The 25,651-nt window shown below is 35.8% G+C and overlaps 1 protein-coding gene across 4 annotated transcripts in view; it reads left to right on the plus strand.

The window, feature by feature from the left end:
- RASSF6 (Ras association domain family member 6) overlaps positions 1-24,031 on the plus strand; it is a 45,441-nt gene extending 21,410 nt beyond the window's left edge. For 3 of the 4 annotated variants that reach the window (XM_079152754.1, XM_079152757.1, XM_079152755.1), the window contains 10 exons: positions 3,159-3,237; positions 5,457-5,599; positions 12,274-12,371; positions 14,670-14,854; positions 16,334-16,435; positions 16,751-16,802; positions 17,627-17,745; positions 17,849-17,946; positions 18,049-18,973; positions 22,755-24,031. In XM_079152754.1, coding sequence (XP_079008880.1) covers positions 3,159-3,237; positions 5,457-5,599; positions 12,274-12,371; positions 14,670-14,854; positions 16,334-16,435; positions 16,751-16,802; positions 17,627-17,745; positions 17,849-17,946; positions 18,049-18,124 — 952 coding nt within the window. In that variant the 3' untranslated portion in view covers positions 18,125-18,973; positions 22,755-24,031. The remainder of the gene's footprint in view (positions 1-3,158; positions 3,238-5,456; positions 5,600-12,273; positions 12,372-14,669; positions 14,855-16,333; positions 16,436-16,750; positions 16,803-17,626; positions 17,746-17,848; positions 17,947-18,048; positions 18,974-22,754) is intronic. The other variant, XM_079152756.1, reaches the window with a different exon arrangement.
- Positions 24,032-25,651: the final 1,620 nt, after the last annotated feature.

The raw sequence follows: 25,651 nt of genomic DNA on the forward strand, positions 1-25,651 counted from the left end.
CTTGTGTTGAAATTTAGCCTCCACACACTACCTAGTGTGCTTACCACCCTCCTCTGTTTCTCTTGCCTAGAACCTTCCCTAGCATCCCATGGTCTGTAAAATGGAGTCTGAGTTTCTCAGGATGGTTCATGGTACTCATTGCTCACTATTCCCCACTTCACATGTTATACTCTTAGAATCTCAACTTTGAGTTTTCTCCACTAACTACGGAAATAACGACATGTCGTTATGCATGTTGTTTTCCTTACCTGATGAGCTCTTCATGCTCTTCTTGTTTAGTTAATACCCATCAAGGTTCACCATAGGTAGCATCAGCTCTTATCCATTTTCTGTGTATGACTGAGGCTCCTCAACTGTGCTTACACAGTGATCCCATGTGAATGAATGAGCATTAGTGCAGGCCTTGTTAGCAGGCATAATTAAAATTAGTCAACAGACACAGGTGATCATTTTGAAAATAACTCTTCGCATCCTACCACCAGTTGCCATCAAGTCAAATAAGAATGTTTTGGGCACATTTACTTCCCAGTGTTATATTAGAATTTTTGTTCCATCAGGTATATAAATTGATAATCTTCAAGTTTCTCTGTCTGATAAGATACACACAATTATAAGGCATTTTTGGAATACATTCACCATTGCTATCAATGTTTACATGACATCTGAATTTTCTAATTCCTCACTCAATCTTACAGCATTAACTTAACCTAAATTTATTTCAATAGTTGAGTTTACTGAACTCTAATTGTCTCTCATACTCCAAAATATTTCCAAGTGCCATTTATACTCAATAAAAAAGATCCTGCTTGTGGTGAGAAAATACAGAAGATTTTTGTGGTGTCCAGTTACCCTGTGTTACACAGTGGAGCATAGATTGGCAGGCTTTCTCTGCAATGGGCAAGATTATAAATATTTTAGGTTTTGTGGACCACACAGTTGTCACAACCACTCAACTCTGCAATTATAGCAGGCAAGCAGCCATATAGATAATAAGCAAACAAATTAGTGTGGCTAGTTTCCAATAAAACTTTATTTACAAAAACAGCCACAGTTTGCCAACTCCCTGGGTCATTTGGAGACTTGTTTCAGTGGAAGAAGATTTAGTCAGATTCTGTTCAGGAACAGAAATGTTTTCCAACTTACATAGTCCTGGGGAAAACACTTTGAAAGAGACGTGTGCTATACTGTGTAATGAAATCTTATCAGAAGCAGAAGCTAAGGGAATAAGATTATATAAAACTTCATTTGCTTTCATAACAACCCTCACAGCTCAGCATATCAGGAGTTACATCCCAAGTGAACCTGAATTTTCTGTGTGAAGCAATAGCACTAAATAATGAGAGCCATAAAAGTGCTCAGAGGCTCCTTAGCAGTAGTATGTTTTTTAGCAAATATCCCATAGTAATGACCCCAAGGGAAGAAAATTCAGTGCACCAAATGATATTTAGAATAGAAATGTTCATTAACATTAAAAATTTAGAGTAACCCTGTTGGGAAATGGAATAGCAGCATGGAGGGCTTCTGGAGAATATTTTCATGTGGTAACTGTGCAGAGGGTATTGACCCTTGGAAATGTGCACACTGAAAATTCCAAGTGGGAAAAGTCCAGTAGAGAAAGTGCATTCACATGGTTTATAACCTGAAAAATCAATATATATGAATTCTGTCATTTAATATTCAGTCAGTATTGATTGTACAAGAGCACAGTATGATCAAGTTTCTGCTCAAAACATGGAGAGCATAGCAGTGAACAAAATAGATCAAACTTCTTGCCTTCATGAAGCCAATATGCTTAGGAGAAGGAGACAGATATTTGGGGATCAAGGGGATTTGACAGTTGAAGTACTTGGAATTTTAATGTCATGGGATTTTTTTTTCATAAAAGATTCTTATATAACAAAAGCTCTTCTCCCTTTGTTTGTTTGTTTGTTATTGTCTTTTAGGAAGACAATTTGCTGACAATTTTATTCAATTGGAATTTATTGAGTTCCTACTATTTGCCAAGTGAAAAAGAAGCAGACAAACATCCCTACCCTCATAGAGCTATGCTCCAGTGGAGAAGGCAGAACATAAGATAACTATGTAGAATTTATGGAAGGTTAGATGATGACTGAGGGCAGAGGTAAAGGAGGTAAAGGAGGCAAACAGGATATGAAATGTTGGGAGAAGGCAAACTTTTTAGATTGGGTGGTTGAAAAAGACTCTTGAGAAGGTGCCTTTTGATTAAGTAGTTAACGAATGAGTGAGCAATATCTTGGTGGGGAAGGGCAGAAGAATTCTGGGCAGAAGAATCAGCAGATTCAAAGCCAGAGATGGGAGTGTACCTGAAGCACTCAAGAGCATCAAGCACGCCTGAGACTGCAGATAGGAAGTGAACGAAAGAGCAGTTAGAACGTTGGAAGTGAGATGGAAGAGGTAGCAGAGAGCAGATCCCGTCCAGCCTTTTAATTCATTTTAAGGATGTTAGATTTTATTATGAATAACGGGAAGACATTGGAGAACTGCGAACAAAGGAGAGGGATAGTCAAGTTTTTATTAAAATATTTCCTGCTCTTAAGAATACTCAATAGATACAGGGAGGCCTGGGAGGCCTAGGAGGTCATTGCAGTAACCCAGGAGAGAGACAATAAGCATTTAAGATGCAAGGATGCAGAAGGACAGAGGAGGATAGAGATGTGGAAAGAACCAGTGTCCCGCTGCCACAAGTCCACCTGCCACTACGGGTGAGATAATTCAGCAGCAGCAACCGTTCCTTAACCCTTGCTGCAGCACCAGTGGGAAGCACAATGTCAGGAACATACTGAGTGCTTAGTTTAGCTTGGTTAAATGTCCCAAAACAAAACAAAAATGTGAAACCACATTTGTTTCATGGGTACCTCCTTCTAGAGCATGCTCTCCTCACCTCTCTTGCCTCAGTCATTTCTCTCGTCTAGTTTTCATGCATCAGCATCTTCAGTGTTTGCTAATGTTCTAAGAATACTTCGATTTTCAATGACTTATATTACGTTAAAGTGACAGAATAATGAAGAGTCCATTGAACCATTTTCTTTTCTAGACACCTTTATGAACTGAAAGTACTATTACTGCCTTTTTTCTTTTACAAAGCCTAACACCAATGGCAACCGAATGTAATATTTATTTCTGTTTAAATTTTTTAGGGAACAACTTCATTCTTTATTGAAGACCTATAACATTTTTTATGGGAACCAGAAAAATCTGCATATTCTATATGGACAGGTAAGCTGATCAAAGAAATGCAACCCAGTTTGATTAACAGAAAAAATAAATCTGTAAATGTTCAGAGTTGTCAGGATGCGTTAGAGTCTATAACCTAGCAGCACAAGTGATCTGGGAGAAACAAATGAATCTTTAACTTGATTTTGATTTCTGTTTTTAGATTTATCACAGAATACCAGGCCTGGAACATGGGTGATTTCCCAAACGTTTTGGGAATAGGAAAGCATTTAAATTTTTTTTTTCTTTTTCTTTATCTATTTATTTTGGTTCTGGGGATTGAACCCAGGGGCTCTCCCACTGAGCTACAAACATCACCAGCCCTTTTTATTTTGAGGTGGAGTATTACTAAGTAGCTGAGGCTGGCCTTGAACTTGTGATCCTCCTGCTTCTGCCTCCTGAGTTGTTGCAGTCATAGATGTACACGGTTATATCCAACTAAAAATAATTTCAATGATATATTTTCTTTATGTGTAAAAAATGGAGTGTGAATATGTTTTGAGTGGCAATTTCACTAGAAATTTGTCATAATATATCATAATATAAATGCACAAGATATATATAGAAGGATGTTTGTTGTAACGTCATTTGTAATGGAGAAAAGTTGAAGATATCTAATGTCTACCACTGGGGGAGTATTCAAATAAATCACCTGTAACCTCAAACTTGATTTGGTTGTTCAAATGGATAGTAAGATTCTGATGAATATGCACCATATCATAAAAACCAATTTAAAAATGTTAAAAAGTATTGAGGAGTCATGAAACTAGAATGCATTTTTAGGGGTGCAGTTGGTATGCTACTATATAAAGTAAACTTGAGGGTTTTTTTTTTATCTTTTTTTCTTTTTTAAAAAATTGAATGTTTTAGTCTCCATAGGTCTCTCTGCTCACTCTCATATTCTAATTGGACTCTCTTCACATCTTTACAGTTCTGGCCCCAGAAAACATTAGAATTTTCATCCTGATTTAAATCTCCAGGTTTGAGGGTGCAGCATGGAATTTCAGCCTCTATGATGTGACTTAAATAGACAAGTTGGAAAGAAGAAAATTCACAAAGCACTCTAGCTTTTACTACTGAGCTTAAATGACTTAGTACTATTAGGTATTTTAATTACCTTCCCAAAATTAATACCATACTAAAGGAAATAACTCTTTATAAAGAAATGTACCTAATTTTAAGTCTTTTCAGCCTTACCAGCCAATGAAATAATAAGCAATACTATTTATTGAGTACCTATCAAATGCCAGGCCCTATGAAACAGGGATTATTGTAATGTCTATGTTTCAGAAGAGGAAGCCCAGGTTTAAAGGTAGTCAGTAACTTGTCTAAGGCCACATACTAGGAAGTAGCAGAGCCAGGATCTGCTTCCAGAGTGGAGCTGACATCATGCTCTCAAATAAGAACTGAGTCATTTATATTGGCTAACAACTGATTTTTATAATAACAGTAGTTAATGGATATTAAAATATTTATCAGATGATTGGTGTATCACTTTTCTTAGCTTCCATATTTCCCAAAGTGTTTATAACAATAATACATTAATAACAGAAAAGACATTCACATATGAAAGAGAAAAATAATTAGAAAGTAAGTTCTATGGGAATATTCTGTATTCTTAATATATGCTAATTTTTCTTTGTTTTATGGTGTTTCCTTCTTTTGTTATACTATTTCAAATTCAAAATGAATTTTTCAAATGCTATTGATTTCTTACAAATATCATTCCTGTGTTCTGTATCTTATGGTGTATTTTCACAAGCATTATTTCACATGTCCTACATGACTTCGTGAATAAAATTCAGCCTCATTTAGAAATGACTAAACAGTTGCTAAGTCTCTCAATGACTGTTCATTCTAGGTTCTAGTTCAATACGATTTTTAAATATGCTTCAATTTTAAACAGTATTAGATATTAAAAATTCACTTAATAGGAGAATTATAGAGTTCAGAAAGCATTCTAACATGTACCCTCTGGTGGACCTGCTGTTAGCATTATGACTTGCTCACTTTGCTGGATACAGCTGTTTTCAAAAATAAAAGAATGTGTCAAAAAATAGATGATTTTGTAGATAAACTAAGAAGTCAAATAATTCCTTTTGGTATTATTTTTAACCTGTTAACATTTGTTATGAACTTAATTTCTACAACTTCAGCTAAAACGTTTACCTTCTATAAATAATAACAGAAACAACTATGGAGATTATTGGTTTCTTTCCTAGACTGAAGATGGGAAACTAATTGTTGAAGGAATGCTGGACATTTTCTGGGGAGTGAAACGACCTATACAGCTGAAAATACAAGATGAGAAGCCAATCTCTTCTTTCACTATGTCAAAGTCACCTGATGCCTTTTCTAACAAAGGGTGAGTGATCTTTCATGCTTTTAATTCCTTATATCATCTTTATAACTACTTTTATTGCATGTGCTTTTACACAGCCTCATACAATACCCCAGTAATTCCATGAATTGGGTGTTCAGAAACCAGGACTCTTTGAGATAAGGGATTTTGTACAAGATTCCCCAGTGACCATGTGGCAAAACCAGACTTCACTTTACTTCCATGGACTCCAGACTTTCTCCACCCCTCTGCTGTATTCATCCGTCCTGGAAAACCACAAGATTCACTGCAGGAGGCAAAATAGAAAGGCAAAATTTGGTTATCCCTGGTCTGGTCTTCAAAAAGGTGGGGAGAGGGTAAAATTTAAATTTCTCCTTTCTTTGAAACAAAAATCTTTTCTTGTTTTCCAGAAGGATGTCTTAATTATGCTGCACCTAATTGTCCTGATCCTGTTTAACAGAGCATGATAAAATACATTTGAAGTTAAATAAATATACAAAACAGTTCTCTGTATGTTTTATGTAGCTATACCTTGAATATCCAAGTTGGGTTGATTTATAGATTTTTAGAAAAATCTACAAATATTCCCAGCAAGAATTAAAATTAGAAGAGTTCCTTTCTTTCCTTTCCTTCCTTCCTTCCTTCCCTCCCTTCTCTCCTTTTGATCCTTAGCTTTCTAGCTCATCGCCCTTTTGCATATGCCATGAGATCCTAAGCCATTCCTTCCCACTTTTCATGCTCCCATCCACTACTGGATGAGTTGGAGTTCTATCAGAGAAGAGGATGAAGAAAAAGCTGCCAAGACAATTTGCCCAATCTGATCTTTGTTCACAACTAAGAAAAACCAGATACTACCTTGAAGGGGGTCTGCTTTTCCTTTGTAGAAAATACTTAAGCCCCATCATGACTTTCACCTTACCAGTGTTTCTCAAACATTATGCTCCAGCAACACTGAGTGTTTTGTAGTTCCCTAAACACATCCTGAAGTTCCTTTCTTGCCTACCTTACTCTGCCTGGAAGTCTGCCTTCTTCTCAACACCAGTTTGCCTGACTCTCTTCTATGTAATCCTTTAAGACTCAGGTCAGGTAACAAAAGCCTTCTTGATCTTTCAGTCTATACTCAGTATACTGACCACTTCTCTGTATCACCTCTAGAGCATACATTCTATTGTATTTGTACACACCTATCTTCCCTATGCAATGTGAGCAGCTAGATGTTACCCAACCGATCTGGAATCATCTTTGTGTTGTTGTAGTGCCTAGTGAGGTACCCAGAAACCTATGATAAAATTACTTCTGCTTTATGTGACAGCTCTTTCTGTCTGCCACTTCTGCCTAGTCTTCCATCTAAGCTAAGGACCACCAGTGGGCATAGGATCTAGAAAGAGCAGAAGGCAGGTTATAGTCAAGCAGCCTCACGAACCCCTGCATTCATCTCTTTCAGGTACTAGATGACTGACAGTGTAATAGTCCCTTTGAATTAAAAGTTTCAAATCACTTTTTGCTTCTGAACTTCTTAAAGCTAAAAATGGAAGCAGAAGCTACCCGTAGTCCTGGCAAGCACTAAGGAAACTGAAATGGTGACATATTTTTGACTAGCACAGCCTAGCTAAACTATATATGTACATTTCCTGGGTTTTATTTCTAAAAATTGTAACCACTTCTATAGGACTGACAGAGAAATAAACTAGCTGCTTCTCTCCATGTTTGGTCAAACTGTGTTACATTCATTTTTCTTTTTTTAATCATTTGATTGTTTTTTATGCAGGCAAGAGACCAAATTCAGCCAGCTAGGATCCAGGCAGATTCCAGGCAGGTTCCCTGGCTTGGCTGTTGGTAACAATAGAGCTGATGATTTAAATGACTAGGAGTATCAGATTACCCACGGACCTTGCTTTTAAAAAACTTTGCAAGATTTGAATTCAAAAACAGTAGCCATTATATTTCATATCAACTAAAAACTTATGGCAAAGTTCTCTGAGCAGCTAGCTCTTTTTGATGCATTTTCATTTTTTGATTCATGAAAACTTAATAAGTATGGAGCATTAAAGGAAGATATCAAGGAAATGGAAGGGAAGTACTTGCAATATCACAGTAAGACATCATTATTTTGAATGGCTATCCCAAGATATTTTTTTAATTTCTGAAATTCAAAATACTCGTTTCTAATATTCCTAAATTTTGGATGACTTTCAAGAGCCCAGGTGGACAAGGTAATATTAATTCTATTCTATATACTGAGGCAGATTATAAAATGATACTCTTATGATGTACCTTCTATGGAACCTATTTGAATTTTTCATTGTTTTCAGCAATTTTTCAGAACATTGCTGGGAATCTCCTATTGTTTAAAGTTGAAAATGAATTACTTAGAAAATTACTCAGCCTGCCTTTACAGTAGTAACAAGACTTACTAGAACATTTAAAGTATGATTTTGCAGAATATCAGATATTTCTGGTGGGCAAGAACTAGCAGGAAGCAGTTGTACTCTTTACACGTACACTCAGATTCTCACACATAAGAGCAAAATTAGATTTGGTTGTGATTAATAAGTCAAGAATACTTTGTGAGAATCAGCTGAACAGTCACACTGGAAGACACAGCATAACTTGGAATGGTTTTTCAGCAGTGTCCGGGTCTCTCATGGGGTATGCAACCAAACTTAGGTATCATTCTTTGTTTTAATCCATTCATAAACACCCTAATTCTGGTTGCCACTCTGGTTGATTCGTTTAAATCCTGAGCCTCTATTTAATTGTGTAAAGAAATTGACTAGCCCCTCACTCAAAGCTTTTCCAAAGTTCCTTTTCCCATACGGGGCACCTGCAGGCAGAACTTAACACCTCTGCTCTTGCAGGAGCGGGGACTTGATATCTTCAGCGGGTGAACATTCAGGACATGGCTGTTGTGTACCCAGCTGCAGGAAGGGCTGCAATTGCACATCTTTCAGTTCACCATTTGAGAGAATTGTCAGTCTTGTCATGCAAGTTTGTTTTAGTTATATTAGAAATGAGTCACATTGAGGAAGTAGCAGTTGCATGGGAGTTGTATAAACAAAAAAATATATATATCAGTTTGTTTGAGTTCTGACCATTTGTGATCCATTATAGATATGACTCTATGAGCAGCACTTTGATCTCTCCTATCTGGGTCAATGAAAATTTTCCTTTCCATAAAAGAAAAGAACAGCTTCATCGAGGTTTTTTTTTTTTTTTTTTACTGTAAACAAATAGGATACATGTTGTTTCTGTTTGTACATGGCGTAAAGGCATACCATTTGTGTAATCATAAATTTACATAGGGTAATGTTGTTTGATTCATTCTGTTATTTTTCCCTTCCCCCACCCCTCCCACCCCTCTTTTCCCTCTATACAGTCCTTCCTTCCTCCATTCTTGCCCCCCTCCCTAACCCTAACTCTAACCCTAACTCCTCCCACCCCCCATTATGTGTCATCATCCACTTATTAGCAATATCATTCATCCTTTGGTTTTTTGAGATTGGCTTATCTCACTTAGCATGATATTCTCCAATTTCATCCATTTGCCTGCAAATGCCATAATTTTATCATTCTTTATGGCTGAGTAATATTGCATTGTATATATATACCACAGTTTCTTTATCCATTCATCAATTGAAGGACATCTAGGTTGGTTCCACAATCTGGCTATTGTGAATTGAGCAGCTATGAACATTGATGTGGCTGTATGTCTGTAGTATGCTGATGTTAAGTCCTTGGGTATAGGCCAAGGAGTGGGATAGCTGGGTCAAATGGTGGTTCCATTCCAAGTTTTCTAAGGAATCTCCACACTGCTTTCCAGAGTGGCTGCACTAATTTGCAACCCAACCAGCAATGTATGAGTGTATCTTTCTCCCCACATCCTCGCCAACACCTGTTGTTGCTTGTATTCTTGATAATCACCATTCTCATTGGGGTGAGATGGAATCTTAGGGTGGTTTTGATTTGCATTTCTCTTATTACTAGAGATGGTGAACATTTTTCCATATGTTTGTTGATTGCTTGTAGATCTTCTTCTATGAAGTGTCTATTCATTTCCTTAGCCCATTTGTCTATTGGATTATTTGTATTTTTGGTTTAGAGTTTTTTGAGTTCTTTATAGATTCTGGAGATTAGCGCTCTATCTGAAGTATGATTGGCAAAGATTTTCTCCCACTCTATAGGCTCTTTGTTCGCATTGCTGATGGTTTCCTTTGCTGAGAGAAACCTTTTTTTAGTTTGAATCTATCCCAGTTATTGATTCTTGCTTTTATTTCTTGTGCTATGGGAGTCCTGTTGAGGAAGTCTGGTCCTAAGCCGACATTTGAAGATCTGGACCTACTTTTTCTTCTATAATCTGCAGGGTGTCTGGTCTGATTCCGAGGTCCTTAATCCATTTTGAGTTTAGTTTTGTGCATGGTGAGAGATATGGGTTTAGTTTCATTCTGTTGCATATGGATTTCCAATTCTCCCAGTCGAGGTTATTTTTGATTGCACTATTTTTTATTTCTATTTTTAATATTTTTCCAAAATCAGCATTGTCATATTTTGCCCAAGTCATGGCAGAATGAGGTAAAGAGTAGAAACTGGACAGGTGCATATTTGAATAACACCAGTACTGTTTTTATTTTCTTACCATATGGGTAGGGAAATGCTTCTATTTGTCTATCAAATTTCTACCTCCATTTTATTTTGCAACTCAATAGAAAACCTCCCTAGAGTTTAAATTTGCAAATGATATACATCCTGAAGTTTGGTTAGAGAAATTCAAACAGTCCTGTGTTTGGGCAAGTTAAACTATTTGATATTAAACTTCCAACCAGTTCTCTCTTGAAAACACTGGGTAACTGCCCTCAAGCTTAGTCATGTGTACAGTTGTACAGAGTGGCACTCAAATTACAATCCAAAGCCTAAAAGTATTTTTTTCAATTATAGATGGTAAGAAGGAAAAGAAACCAAACACTGAATATATTGAGCCATGTTTGAGCTCTTATGTTTCTGTGGCACCTTCAAACTGAAGAAGAGGACAGCTGACGAGTTTACCAGAGTCACCAATAATTTGTGTTGCATTTTACGGGTCTGGCATTCCTGGGAATTCTTAGTACCCCCGTATGAGATACTATCAGATTGCTTTGCCTAGTTAGTTTCTGCTTCTCAGTGATATTCTGTCTTTCTATTGACAACCCTATTTCTATGATAACTAAACCTGTCCTTTTTTTGAATATTAATCTGCTGTAGATTAGACTGGAAGTGAATAATTTTTACATATGATAAGAATAATTAGAATCTGCATGAGGACCTGAATATTTCTCCTTTGAGTTAAGTTATTACATATAGTTTTTGGAGTTTATGGCATTTATTTTGACCAACTATATTCTGGACAGTAGATCTTGTTGGAAAATTCATTAACAAATGTATCAGGATTATGTTATCTATTATACCTATTATGAAGAACAAATGATAAAATAGCTAGGAAAGAATTCAGAATAATTCAGAGGTCAAGGAAAAATAAGAATGATTTTTTTTTCACATTTTCTACCATTAGTATTAATAGGCCCCCCCCCCCACCCCCCCGCACGCGCACGCGTGCGCGCGCGCGCGCGCACACACACACACACACACACACACACACACACACACACAATGACATTTAGGTAGTGTTAATGACACACATTCCCCGTTAGTGAATATGTTTCTGTTCATAATAAACAGATATTATGGATGGAAGATGCCCTTATTGGGACTAAGACTGTTTCCATAAATAACAGTGCTCATTTCCCCAGAGATACAGGAATACCTGGATCCCCAATTGTGCCTGACGGATGGGAAATGGATTCAGATGATGGTGATGACTATGAAGATGAAGACAGTTCTGATAAATTTTAGATTTATACTGATTATGTATCATACTCATTCTGAATATGTATTTAGGGCAGAATTTCAAAAACTTTATATGAATCAATTTATTTAACTGTTACAGTGATCCTATGCTATCTCTTACTGTCATCATCCCCATTTTACAGATGACACTGAGGCCAAGAGATGACAAGTAGTTTGTTTAAGATCAGATAATAAAACAGAAATGAGTGTTAGCCTGCTATAAAAATAAGCAATTGTCAGGTTGCATTTATTCTGGGCATCAGAATATATAGAAAATTGCTATATTCCATAAGAAATCACAATTTTCTAGCAATGGAGTTTCTCTTACATTTTCCTCCATGTGGTCAGGGCCTTAAAGATAGGTACTATATCTTATTATTTTAGAGTTACTTTACATAATAATCCTTTTAATACAATGGGTACTCAATACATATTTATGGAATGAAAATTTTGGTATCTAAACTCTCCTAAGAATATAGTGAACTGTGTTTTTTAACAGTGGATCATCTTAGTTTCTATCAATTGCATTTGCACATGTGCTTTACATATTCCATATAACCTCCCTTCTCTTTGTGTAACTGAATTATTATGTTAAGATGTCAAGATGTGGTTCTAAAAATGTTCAGGAAGTATTTAAAACACATAGTGACCACTCTGGTATGAATGTAATGTTAATAACATCATAACATTTTTATAACTTTGAATAACATGTCTCCCTTCAAAGGCCTACAAGAATTACATTAATATTATGAATCTGAAAAGAATCTTGGACCTTAATACAAATGGAATTTATGACATTTACAAGATTTATTACTGTTTAGGAGAATGACACGCTGGGGAGAATTTGATGATCTTTATCATATCAGTGAGCTGGATAGGACCCAGATTCCATTGTCTGAATCAAACAATTCTCGGGAAGGTCAGTATCAAAATCTTATTAATGGTGAGACTTTATATTATTAACCAGTGTAAAACCTGACTCCTAAATGCACACCACTGTTCAGTAAACTCTTGTGTATACATACTCACACACACACACACACATACACATACATATATATGAAATATAAGAAATACATACATACATATATTCCTTTAAAATCTCCTAGGAGCATAGTAACTTGAGTCTCTGCATTGCCTATATGATGTTCAAGAACCTTATTATGCTATATAAAAATATGTCGATCTTTTAAAAAATTACATTGTCACTTAGCTTTATTAGATTACCTAAAGCTAATGGTTTGAATAAAGTTTGTACTCTTAAGTGTTCAATGTTTTCCCCAAGGATTGGGGCCTTTTATTAATCTTATTAGCTTCATATGTTAGACCAAGTTCCTCAGAGCTAATCTCACATTGTTTTTAGAAGTTGAACATTTTAGTTAATAGATATTTAAATAGTTTTGTTGCTCAGAAAGATGCAGATATGCTATAGACACTTTTATATTTGATAGTTATTTTAATTTTTAAAAGATAAATCTACTTAAATATCAAATGATCTTATATCAAACTTAAGGATCCAATGGAAAATGCCAGTTCCTGTGACACATGACATTAGTAGATGCAATAATAATGATGATCCAAATGCATTAAGCTGTCATGAATAACTAAATAGAACAAATAAAAAATGATTATGATGTGATAGTGATAGCAATAATAATGACTATGAGGGCTGTAATTTAGTAAGACTCTGATAAGTGTCAGGCATAATATTTTGTATTGTACTTGGATTTTTTCATGTACTTCCCATATACAGAGACCAGGAAGGATTTGATGACTGAAGCTGGGGACCAGGGCAACAGGTTCACACACCTGAACTGGGGCTCTGATATTTCCAAGCCAAGTTCAGACTGATCAAGGGTGTGCAGCTGGTGTTGACTTCATAAACTTATCAACAACTTCAAATGTTTGGTTTTTGGTTTTGTTTTTAAACCCTTTTTAATTCTGTCTTCTCTACTCGCTCCATAAGGTCTCAGATACTGTAACAAACATGGTATTATTTCCAAGGTTCCCTTATTGTCTTATAGGAGCTTATTATCTATAGACCCTTCCAATTATCTCTTTGAAGAACATCACTAAATCCAAAGAAATCTCAATCTTTGGCATCAAAGATACCATAAAAATCTATTTGTATTTATGCATCAGTGCCAGAGAAAGATTAAATAACTCATACCTGTTTGATGGCACTCTACTCACAATAGAAAATTTAAAATTCCAAAGTAAAATAGAACACAGATGGTACTAGTTGGCCCAATTCTTACAGCAAAACCAATTGAGGAAACTGGAAAAAGTACTGAAGGCAGTTTTGAATCTTCTGCATCTTTAGACTAAGAATATGTTGCTGCTCAGTCCAATTTCATTTAAATTACAGCACACCCAATAGTGACAAGGTCAGACTGAAGCTTTACTATAATTTTATATTCTAAAATCTGCTCTATGAGTTGGAATGACAGAATAACCAAATTTTGACTAGATTGTGGATCATTGTTGAATTCACATGTCCCAATGAAAAGAAACCATAGGATAGTGCTCAATTAAGGGGAAAAATCATATCATATTCTAGGAATGTCTAGTAAGATTATATGAATTATCTGATATGTTGCTAGTAGGCATCCATCCAGAGCACACTGATACTTTTGCTTTTATAAAAGATGGGAACAAAATCTTTCAAGATTCCTACATATCTTAAAAATGGCTACTCAAGAGTCTATAGAATTTTTAGGGAAATAAAGGCCCAATGTCCATTTTCTCAGGAAAGATAAACCTGGAGCTAATATAAAACAGGAATACAGACTTAACTCCATCACTTCTAGGTACTGTGTTCATAGAAAAGCAACTTCAACTCATTGTACTTTATCTTACCAATATGAGCTCACACTAATGGAGTATCAAGTTTCTTCCATCTCTAATATTCTGAAGTTCTAGAAAATTTACCTAGCATTCACAATAAATTAATTTTGAAATAATGCACCAATCTTAAAAATGTGATTGTTGTAATGTCCTATGAGACATAATTCACTGAAAGAATCTGCTGTTTGAACAATTCCAGACAATATTTAGAAAGTAAATATGTAGCCAAGCAGTGGACTATGATGCTTTTAAACAGCTAGGAAATAGCAGTATTCTCAAAATTAAAGAAAACATATACCAATCTACCCAGGGTATAAGGAGCTAAATGGGCAGCTAAATGACATGGGCTTATAATTTTTATTCTTCCCAGACTATTTATCTTATCACAGCAGCACTCTGAAGCTATATGCATATGAAGAACCAGAGTCCCCATTGCTCTATAGAACCATGAGTGAAGCGGCCCTGGTAAGAAAAAGGATGAAGCCTCCAACGATGGACAGAAAGGATAGACAGAGCCATAGGGCCTCTATTAATGGACACTTGTATAACCATGAAGTGAGTGAGTTACAATTCCATTAATGTGATTTAAAACAATGTTGTTTATTGCACTAACAACAGTTGAATGCCACTCAATTCAACTTAAAATCTAAAATACTAATAATAACAATGGCAGTAGTATATCTAACTTTTATTGGGCACTCCCTATATGCTAGTTCTAAATTAAGTGTTTCAAATGGATTTTTGATGAATTATCTCATTAATCTCTAGAACTATCCTATGAAGTAGGCACAACTATTTTCTCCTCTTTACATATGAGTTAATTGAGGTTCACAGAGGTTAAGTGATTTGTCTTAGATCACACTGCTAAATATTAGCAGTTAACAGCTCTAAATTTGAATCCAGATTTTTCTGTTTCCAGAATCCAAGTTATTAATCAGTGTGGTAGACAAATGCCACCTAAGGGCAGGAATTGAGCCCAGTATTAGAAATATACCAATGGGTCAATGGATGCCTCACCAGCATGAAGCACAGAGCTTGCATGGGGAAACAAAAATACCAACAGATAAAGTCAGAATAATGTAAAGAATACAATGGAAGTTGGCTCAAAGGACATTTGAACATTAACATTTAAATAAAAGGGAAAATTCAGCCACAAACCTATTTATTCTAATAAATTGAACTTCTTATTTTGCTTATTCTCTTTCAAATTTTGTACCTTCACACATAGTTTTTAAATGCAAGTGTGGGTATGGCTTAGATAAAATTTGTATTCTTACCTGCTACTGCATTTATGTATGTGTTTCCATAGTACTTATAAGACATGTCATTTTGCTGAAGGTAGGAAATATATCATCATTTTTTTTCTAATACTCAAATATTTTTCATGTCATATGCTTTAGTAATCATTTATGCATTCCTCTAACAAGTACTTTTAAAGCACTTATACTATATCAAGCACCCCCTGGGCCTTCAATTAGAAATGTCACCTGATTTCTCTATTAGGGTTTTCTACATTATTGCTTGTTTTCCGCAGTTGGGAGGGTATCAGTACTGTGTTTGGAGCCCAGTGGGGAGAAACCTCCCTTCTCAATTCTTTGTTCAAATTAGACACTTTTTCTGTCTTCAAGAATTATCCTCCTGCCTATAAAGTTGCATTGATAGTTCCCCACAGATATTTACCTACCAGTTGTCCTGGTTTCTTCTTCACCTCAGGACTTAGGCTATATGTCATCATGTTGGGGGCTGATTTGTGTTCTAGAAATATTGCTACAAATGATTGGCTTCCAAATAGATCACTTATCCTGGGAATGAAAATGGAACTAAACTGTCATCTGAGCATAGTGGTTAAGTGCTTGAGTTCTGGAGCTTGATAACATGATTTCAAATTTTTGCCAAGCAAAGTTAATGCTGTGATATTCTTGTAAAATGATGTCATCACTTTCAGGAATTATATATTCTGCCCACTTTAGGTTCAGGGTATGACTTTTGTTAGTTTTATATAATTTTAAGGACTCATATGACACTTTTTCCTAGACATCAATTTTCACTCCAGCCTTTGGATCAGAAACTAAGGTCAGAATAAACAGTACCATGACAACTGAAGAAGTAATAAAGCAACTTCTCCAAAAATTTAAGGTAATCTTTATACTAAGCATAACTACATATATCTTGAATATAATTTAACTATGGACAAATAAATGCACTCTTCTAAAAAGGCCTGTGAACACGTAAATTTAAATTGGATGTTCAGTTCTGAAGGATTCTTTCCTTTGTTATAACACCAATTAGTAACGATGCCCTGAGATATCACATTATTTTCGAAGGAGCAGTTTTTATATTTGAGAGTAAAAAAGGGAAGCGAGGATATATATGCATAATTTGGGGCTGATTGACTTAGAAAATATCATGAAAACAAAGAATCATATTTGTTCATTTTTTTTCCATTGACAGATTGAGAATAGTCCTCAAGATTTTGCTCTTTACATTATTTTTTCAACTGGAGGTAAGAAAGCTTGATCATTCTTTGTACTTGACTCCAGTGTGTTATAATTACCTCATTCTGTGGGGAAAAGGGAACAAAGATAGGAGAAAGGGAAGAGGTTTATAGAGCATTATTTAGGTCCTACAATTTCAGAGAAAGGCAATCTAAGATTGAAGTGTCCCCAAAGAATTTATAATACTTAAGTTTTCTTAGTGACCATTCAATTATCTGAATGGAAATCAGAACTCCTGAGGGTCCCCTGAAGGTTCTCCAGGGAGTGTTAGGCAATTATACCTTTGTCTACCTCTGCACATCTATCTTTTTCATTTTCCCTTCTTGCTGTATCTCTTAGGGGAGTCAACATTGCCTGCCATTTCTCTCTGACTTTATTGCCTCTTTCTTACTCATTGACTGCTGAGATACCACAGATACCACAGGGCATGTGTTCAAATAACCCTTATTTTACTTAATAATGACCTCAAAGTAGTGATACAGACAATATTATTAGAAGATAGTGTTATAATTGTTCTACTTTATTATTAGTGTCAATCTCTTATAGTGCCTAATTTATAAATTGAACTTTATCATAGGTATGTGTGTATAAGAAAAAGACATTCATGTGTATAAGATTTGGGACTCTGCAGTTTCAGGCACCCACTGGAGTCTTGGAACAGCTGCTCCAAGGGGGAGGCTACTGTACCGTTTCAAGTGAGAGCTTCCTCTGATATGTTCTCCTTAGGTCTATTTCTTCCAAAATGAGGCAAGGAATTGGATGGGAAAATTGTCTTTCTTCTTTTTCTCTAGGATGATCCCTGACTGTGGTTGATTCTTGTTTTTATTTGCAGAGCAGAGACGGCTAAAAAAGACAGATATTCCATTACTGCAGAGGCTTCTACAAGGACCTTCCAAAAACAATGCTCGAATTTTTCTCATGGATAAAGATGCAGAAGAAATTAGCAGTGATGTATGAATATGACCACCCTGAATCTGCCTCTGTATCTTCCCTCCTGACTCAGTACCTCTCTCATAAATGATCTGCTTTCTTTTTGTGTGTTTTTCTTTCTCAGGTGGCACAATACATTAACTTTCATTTTTCTCTCTTGGAATCCATTCTTCAAAGATTAAATGAAGAAGAGAAAAGAGAGATTCAAAGAACAATAGCAAAGTAAGTCAAGAGCATGCACCTGGGCACTTAGTCCTTTTTATAGACTGAGTGCACAGTTTTGTGTTCAGTTTTTAAAACTCTTCTCCTCCTTCTCATTTCCAGATTCCAAACAGAAAAGGCCATTATACTGAAATGTCTTCAAAGTAAACGGAGAATAAAAACAGAGACAACAGTTTAGTAATACAGGCCTCTATTGCTAAAACATGTCAACAAAATTAGAGATTACTATTTGACAAATGCATAAAGTCTGCACTAGCATTCAAATCATGACATCTATGACATTGTACTGGTAGAAAAACCAAATGTTGAAAAAGTTTTTTTTTTTTTTTTTTAAGTGATAAGTTTAACCAGGGTTCATGTTTAGACTAAAATGAGCTCAAATCTAGTTTCAGTAACTGAAATAAGCTTGGATACTGTGTATTCCAAATATCTGTTATTTAAAATGTGTAATGAATGTGGCATTTTCATATATTATTCAGCTCAAATTTATTTTAGCTTGAATTCTGAAGAGAACTGAAATATCATCAACTGATACAGAAATGACCAGAAGTAAAAACTGTCAGCTCTTGACATGAACAAGAATCACGCTCTTACACCATCAAAGGATCTGATGGTTACAGTGTTTTACATCTCCTTGAACATGCTGCCATTTTCATAAAAGCCAGAACTCTCTCTGTACGAGTTGATGACGTAATATTAGAGCTACCTATCCTTTGGGAAGGAAAAGATTACGGAGTCTGCTGAAATCTGAATTATCATTTTCTCAGTCTTGGCCTTTCTTTTTTTCTTTCTCTGCTCTACTAAGCACTTTCAAAACTATTCTTAAAGTTGAACTCCTTTTCTTTATTTTTCCAAGCAAATATACCATGGAGATTTAATATATTGCATTAGCTACAACCAGACTTGGCCACAAATACCTACATTTGGTTGAACGAATACAGTGGATAAAGCAAAGTCATAGTGGTACGCCAGGCAGAGATCTGGAGCTCTGCTGTCACAGCACCCTGTTCTACAAGACACTCTCAAGGTACTCACAGTCTGCTAAGCTCATTTGGAAAACAACACTCAGAATGAAGAAATGCTACAGGTGCCATCTATGATTTTATTTTTGAATTGGTATTAAAATGGAGAATGATGCAACATGCTTCCATTCCCTAAACTACTTCCATTTGCATTTTTCATAAGCATGTGTTATGTTGTTAGTCATTGCATATTCTAAGGAATAAAGTTGTATGTAGTAAACCCAGTTGGAAGATTAATTATCAACATTAAGATGTGAAACATTTTTAAGACAGAGGTATTACTTATCACTATGACTAAAAGTAGTCATAGTGACTAAAAGTGAAATTGTACTATGACTTTTTCTGTCACTCTTTTACTGAATACTGTTACTCTTTATCCTTCATCTATGAATTAATAGGAAAATAATTTCATCTCACTAAAATAAGACAAATGTGATTGTTAAGATTCAATACTTAGAAAAAAAAATTAAGGCAGTGTCCAGTGCCTTCCATAAACATGACAAAATATTAACTTATTGAAAGTCTACAGAATGCATAAGTACCAAGCCTTCTATAGGAAAAAAAAAAAGATGGTATGAAAAGAAAAATCACAGATGAGGAAGTGCAAATGGCAACTAAGTATATGAAAAAAAGTTGTATCTAAACAGCTATCAACTGCTTTTGTGAGGGTTCAGCCAGTAGACAGAAACCATGCAATAATTTAAACAGAGGAATTTTAGTATAAAGAATTATGAAATCATGATAGAAGAGAATCTATAAAGATGGAAAGGGAATTCTAAAGGGTATCTAAGACTGAGGGAGACAACCCTAAAAAGGAAAACCTTGGAATGGGGATTTCAGAATTCACTAGGAGGAAAGGTGTGGTTGCAATCCCCTGGATAGAAGTTGGTGGTACTGCCCAGGACAGAGCAGCACCCCACTTGCTGGGCAAACAGGAACAACCCTTTGGAGTATGACTAGCTGAGGGACATATACACAGAGGGACCGGGAGCTTTTTTTTTTTTTTTTTTTTAATTTTTTATTTTTTTATTTTTTTTTTTTAATTGTAAACAAATGGGATACATGTTGTTTCTCTGTTTGTACATGGCGTAAAGGCATACCATTTGTGTAATCATAAATTTACATAGAACAATGTTGTTTGATTCATTCTGTTATTTTTTCCCTTCCCCCCACCCCTCCCACCCCTCTTTTCCCTCTATACAGTACTTCCTTCCTCCATACTTGCCCCCCTCCCTAACCCTAACTCTAACCCTAACACTAACCCTTCCCTCCCCCCCATTATGTGTCATCCTCCACTTATTAGCGATATCATTCGTCCTTTGGCTTTTTGAGATTGGCTTACCTCACTTAGCATGATATTCTCCAATTTCATCCATTTGCCTGCAAATGCCATAATTTTATCATTCTTTATGGCTGAGTAATATTGCATTGTGTATATATATACCACAGTTTCTTTATCCACTCATCAATTGAAGGGCATCTAGGTTGGTTCCACAGTCTGGCTATTGTGAATTGAGCAGCTATGAACATTGATGTGGCTGTATGTCTGTAGTATGCTGATTTTAAGTCCTTTGGGTATAGGCCAAGGAGTGGGATAGCTGGGTCAAATGGAGGGTCCATTCCAAGTTTTCTAAGGAATCTCCACACTGCTTTCCAGAGTGGCTGCACTAATTTGCAGCCCCACCAGCAATGTATGAGTGTACCTTTCTCCCCACATCCTCGCCAACACCTGTTGTTGCTCGTATTCTTGATAATCGCCATTCTAATTGGGGTGAGATGGAATCTTAGGGTGGTTTTGATTTGCATTTCTCTTATTACTAGAGATGTTGAACATTTGTTAAAGGTGGGCACAAAGAAAGATTCAGGAGTGCTGCTCCAGGTGCTGCTGACCTGGGAGCATTTGCAGCATTTGCAGCCATTTGCAGGAATCTAGTAATAATACTGTGTATGATTTGGGCCTGGGCATCTTTGAGGCTGCATGGGACAAATGTCAGAAAAGAAGCACACTAGATCGCTGACTCCTTGGGGCTTTCTCTGCAAGCAGACACTGTGCTGAGATGTAATAGCCGCAATTAGAGCCAAGGGAGAGGCCTGTACTGGGCTCCAGGATAGACCACCCCTGCCCTAATCAAAAGCTGGAGAAGCAGATGGGGAAACAGATGCTGGAGAAAGCTGCACCCTACGGGCAACTTAGTTTGGGGAAACTACTCTGGGAAGAATTGTAGAGAAGCAAAATCCTATATCCAGGAATCTGGCCTGCCAGCCCCCAGGAATTAGAAAAGCCCCCTTTCTCCTGCAGTGTTTCTGCATCGCCCTCTGCTGGCAAAGCACAACATCATGGAAACTGCAAAGGAAACTTTAAAGGGCTTATGCCCATTTTCATAACAGCAGGCAGCAAACTTGGAGCTGAAAGACAATGACATAATAACTCGAATGTCAACAGAACACAAGGTCTATTAGCAAAGATTAAGAAATATTAACTACTTAATAAATCACGATGAGATGAAAACTCCAACAACTGATAGAAATACAAATAGGTGTAATTTTTCTTGAAGACATGTTAGTAGAAAGTTTATCCTATAATTCGACATGAAAGATCTCATGTAGAATAGAGGTGCGAAGACAGTCTTCAAATATAATTGTTATTTGTTGTGACAGAAGGAAGTGAAAATCTTAGTTGTTCCAAAAATAGGAAAAGAGATTAAAGAAGAAAAGACAAACATTTACTCTGAAGGTGTTATGTGGTCATTAGGATTTTTTTTTTCCAAATTTTAATTATAGAGCTAAATTCTCTTTATGTATCCAAATAAGATATACATACTACAAAATATTTATTATCAATAAGATGCATATGTAATTGTATCTGTACATGCACACACTAATATTTGTATGTGTACACACAAACCACAATTAGAATGTTAAATGTAGTTTTGTCTATATTGTAGCATTATGGGTGTTTCCTGTCTTTCTAGTTTTTCTATACTTATTAAACATTCTATAATGAATGTGTTAAATATTTTTCTTTTTCTTTCCTTTTTTTTTTTTGTGTGTGTGTGTGGTACTAGGGATTAAACTCATGAGCACTCGACCACTGAGTTACACCCAGTCCTCTTTTTTAGTTATTAAAATTTATTTTGTTTTATTCCTATTTTTGAGGAAGGGTCTCACTAAATTGTCCAGGCTGGTGTTGAACTTGTGATCCTCCTGCCTCAGCCTCTGAGTAGCTGGAATTACAGATGTGCACCACTAGGCCCCACTGACAGTGTTACTTTATAAATAAGGAAATCGAAAAGTTGTGATTTAAAAGATGCCAACAAAAAGTAGTAAGTGTACTCAAGCACAGAAATTTAGATACAAAAGAATTTCAAATTAATTATTCAAATGAGACATTAGCATCTCTTCTGTGGTAGTTTAAAAATATATCCATAAAGTCTTTGGTACTTTTCCTCTCAAGAGATGAAGCCTACTCCTCACCTGTAAGTGAGCTGGACTTAATGATTTCTTTTTACTTTTAATTGAAAAATAGTTATTCTATATTTATGGGGTTCAATGTGATGTCATATGTATATGTTGCGGAATGATTAAATCAAGCTAATTAATATGTCAGTCACCTCACACACTTATCATTTCTTTATAGGATATTTAAAAATCTAGTCTTTTAAAATAATTAGTGACTTGCTTCTACCAAAGGAAAACAAAAAGGAACATGTGTGACTTTGAAGATTAGATTATGAAAATCACTGTGTCTTCTTCCTTGCTCTCTTTCTCTTGCATCTCTTACTGTAGAGGAAGCCAACTCTCATGGCCTGAGTAGTCCTAGGGAAAGGCCTACCTGATGAGACCTTACACTGAGACCCTCCCCCAAAAGCCAGCAAGGAATCCAGGCCTCCCACTGATAGCTACATTAATGGGCCATCTTGGAAGTGGATCTTCTATGCTCTGTCAAATCTTGAGATGACTTTACCCTATCTAATAGCTTGACTACAACTCATGAGAGACCCAGAGCCAGAAAACTCAACCCAACCACTGCTGGATTTCTGATCCTTGGAAACTGAGAGAATAAAGGCTTGCTGTGATATGCTGCTAAATTTTAATATAACATTATATGGCAGTAGACAACTAACACAATTTCTGAGGTAAAAATCTGTCTATTTAAGAGTTATCTTTGCGTAATACTGTAAGCTTTTGTCACAATTTGTCCTTGTTTTAGGTGGTCCAAATATTTCATTACCATTTATATATTTAGCAAATTAAACTCTAGATAATATATTATTCTAACAGTAGAGAACCTGTCACATTCATCTTATATATTTTGCTGTACTTCATATTGTGCCTTGTATATAGAATGTGCTCAATAAAAATAAGTGAATAAAGTAATTAATGAATTAGTGAATAAATGAATGAGTAAATTATTAAATATTTATTATTAAATATTTTTATTAAATGTTCTTTATATGTATGCCTCCTTTTTCACAGTCTAATCCAGTAGTTAAAGAAATATAGAAACTCTGCTAACTGATTTTCCCTAATATGGGAGTATATTTTATTATTTCATGGCTCTATGAAAGATAGGCAATGTTCTTATGGAATCTGATTTGGGGCTGTTCAGATTGGTTTCAGAAACTGAAGGGGAAAGAACTCCATTTGCAAGGCAGTTGGTGAAGTGGAAAAGGTAGCAGTTGTAACTCTTAAGTTGAAGTAAGTACATGGGAAAGGAAAGGGGAATAGGAAGCAACCATGGAGGGCAGAACCCTTCGATGACATCTGTTTGTCTTCTTAATAATATGTTAACATCTATTGGATTGAACCACCTGAAATTGTCAATATTTGACCTATAAAAGCAGCAATTTCATATAATTCTACCTAATACATTTACCACCCACTACGCACTATTTTAAGTGCTTTATATATATTGACTCATTTAATGCAAATGAAGACATTTAATCCCTTGAAGACATTATTCTTTCAAGTCCATTTTATAGATGATAAAATCAGCTGTGAAGAGATGAGGAGATTGCTAAGATCTTTAGTAGAAGAAATAAGTAGTAGAATTTGCATCTCTGACTCTAAGAACCCATACTCTTAGCATTCCTAATGCTAAGCATACTGCTTAGCATTCAAGCATTAGGTCCTTGCTCTCAATTACGCTCTTTCAATCTGGAGTTCTTTTATGCATCCTCACTCAAATAATGGGAATAATAGCACAGTCATCACTCAGTATCTGTGGGGGATTGGTTCCAAGACTCTCCTCAGATTGCAAACTCTGAGGATGTTCAGGTCCCTTATATAAAATGGCATAGCATTTGCACATAACCTAACCACATTCTTTCATATCCTACCCACATTCTTTCATATCCTGCAAATCATCTATTGATTACTTATACTACCTAAGAGAATGTAAATATTATGTAAATAGTAGTTATATTGTTTAGGAAATAATGACAAGGAAAAGGTGCTGGGGTACAGCCCTAGCAGGGGTCGTAGTGGTCACAGGTGATGGAGTAGGTGTTGGCGAGGTGCAGAACAAAGCAACACAAACTCAAGGAATGGATGCTATGTTCTAAATTTTATTTTTCCCAGCCAGCTTTTTACACATTAAAAGGTAGGCAGTTACACATGTTTTTTCAGAACAGGAAGAAGTCACAAGGAGAAAAACAAAAATATTTTGTATGATCATTACTAGACTAGACAATGAAGTATTCTAATTATTCTAGTAATTGTTTACTTGTGATAACCTGTAACTAAACAATAAGACATATTAATATTTAACTGATCATAAAGGTTAAAGCAAGTTCAGTAGGGTTGAATAAACATCAGTCATGTGACTACCTCTGTAGTTAATAAATGGTAGACATTTTAAGCTAACAAATATATGATATCATCTTATACTGTGTGAACTTAACATTGAGGAACCCTTTATTTCTTCTGTTCCTGTTATTCCTTCCCGATGGGGTTGGAATTATTTGCCTAGTGTTTCAGGTCATCTGAGAGTAGTCAACAGGAGATTGGCAGCTAGAATCTGTTTTTATATTTTCTCTTAACAATCTTGGTTACTCAGAATTTCATAGCAAATGAGTAAAACTGAAATCACTGTTCCACAAGAAGTCTGATTTTTATGTTCTAACCCTGGTTCTGTTAAGACCCTTATTTTCAGGGAAAACACATAAAATATTAATACTAAACCTACACATATTAAGCAAGCAAGGAAGGAAAGCCCACAACGCAAATTCCCAATGAGATGAGACTTTGCAAACATCTTTTATACTCAGTGGAATCCTTGTCAAGCACTGAGGGAAATTGCAGGTGGTGTAACAAAAAAGCCTGTGCATGTCCAGTACAGACACCATTTATTTTCAAATATTCTCCATCTGCAGTTCATTGAATCCACAGGTGCAGAATTCAGAGATAAGGAGGATCTACTGTACTTCCTCCCTTGGACAGTTGTGGGAATCATGTGACTAATACACATAAAGGCTGACCCTTTGCACATAAGAAGTATGTGATAAATAGTATATATAGTTAAATTAGTGGATATCCCCACCCACCCTTGTAGCTTTATGTTCCACTAAGTTTTATTGTCCACAATTACTTCATCCCTGTCTTAAAAATAGCCAGATGGATAACTCATATTCCTTGAAGACCTTCCCCACATCTCTTTTGAATCCAACTGTTCCCACTTTCTA

Source organism: Sciurus vulgaris (assembly GCF_902686455.1).
Source record: "Sciurus vulgaris genome assembly, chromosome: 9".
In the NCBI taxonomy this organism is placed as follows: Eukaryota; Metazoa; Chordata; class Mammalia; order Rodentia; family Sciuridae; genus Sciurus; species Sciurus vulgaris.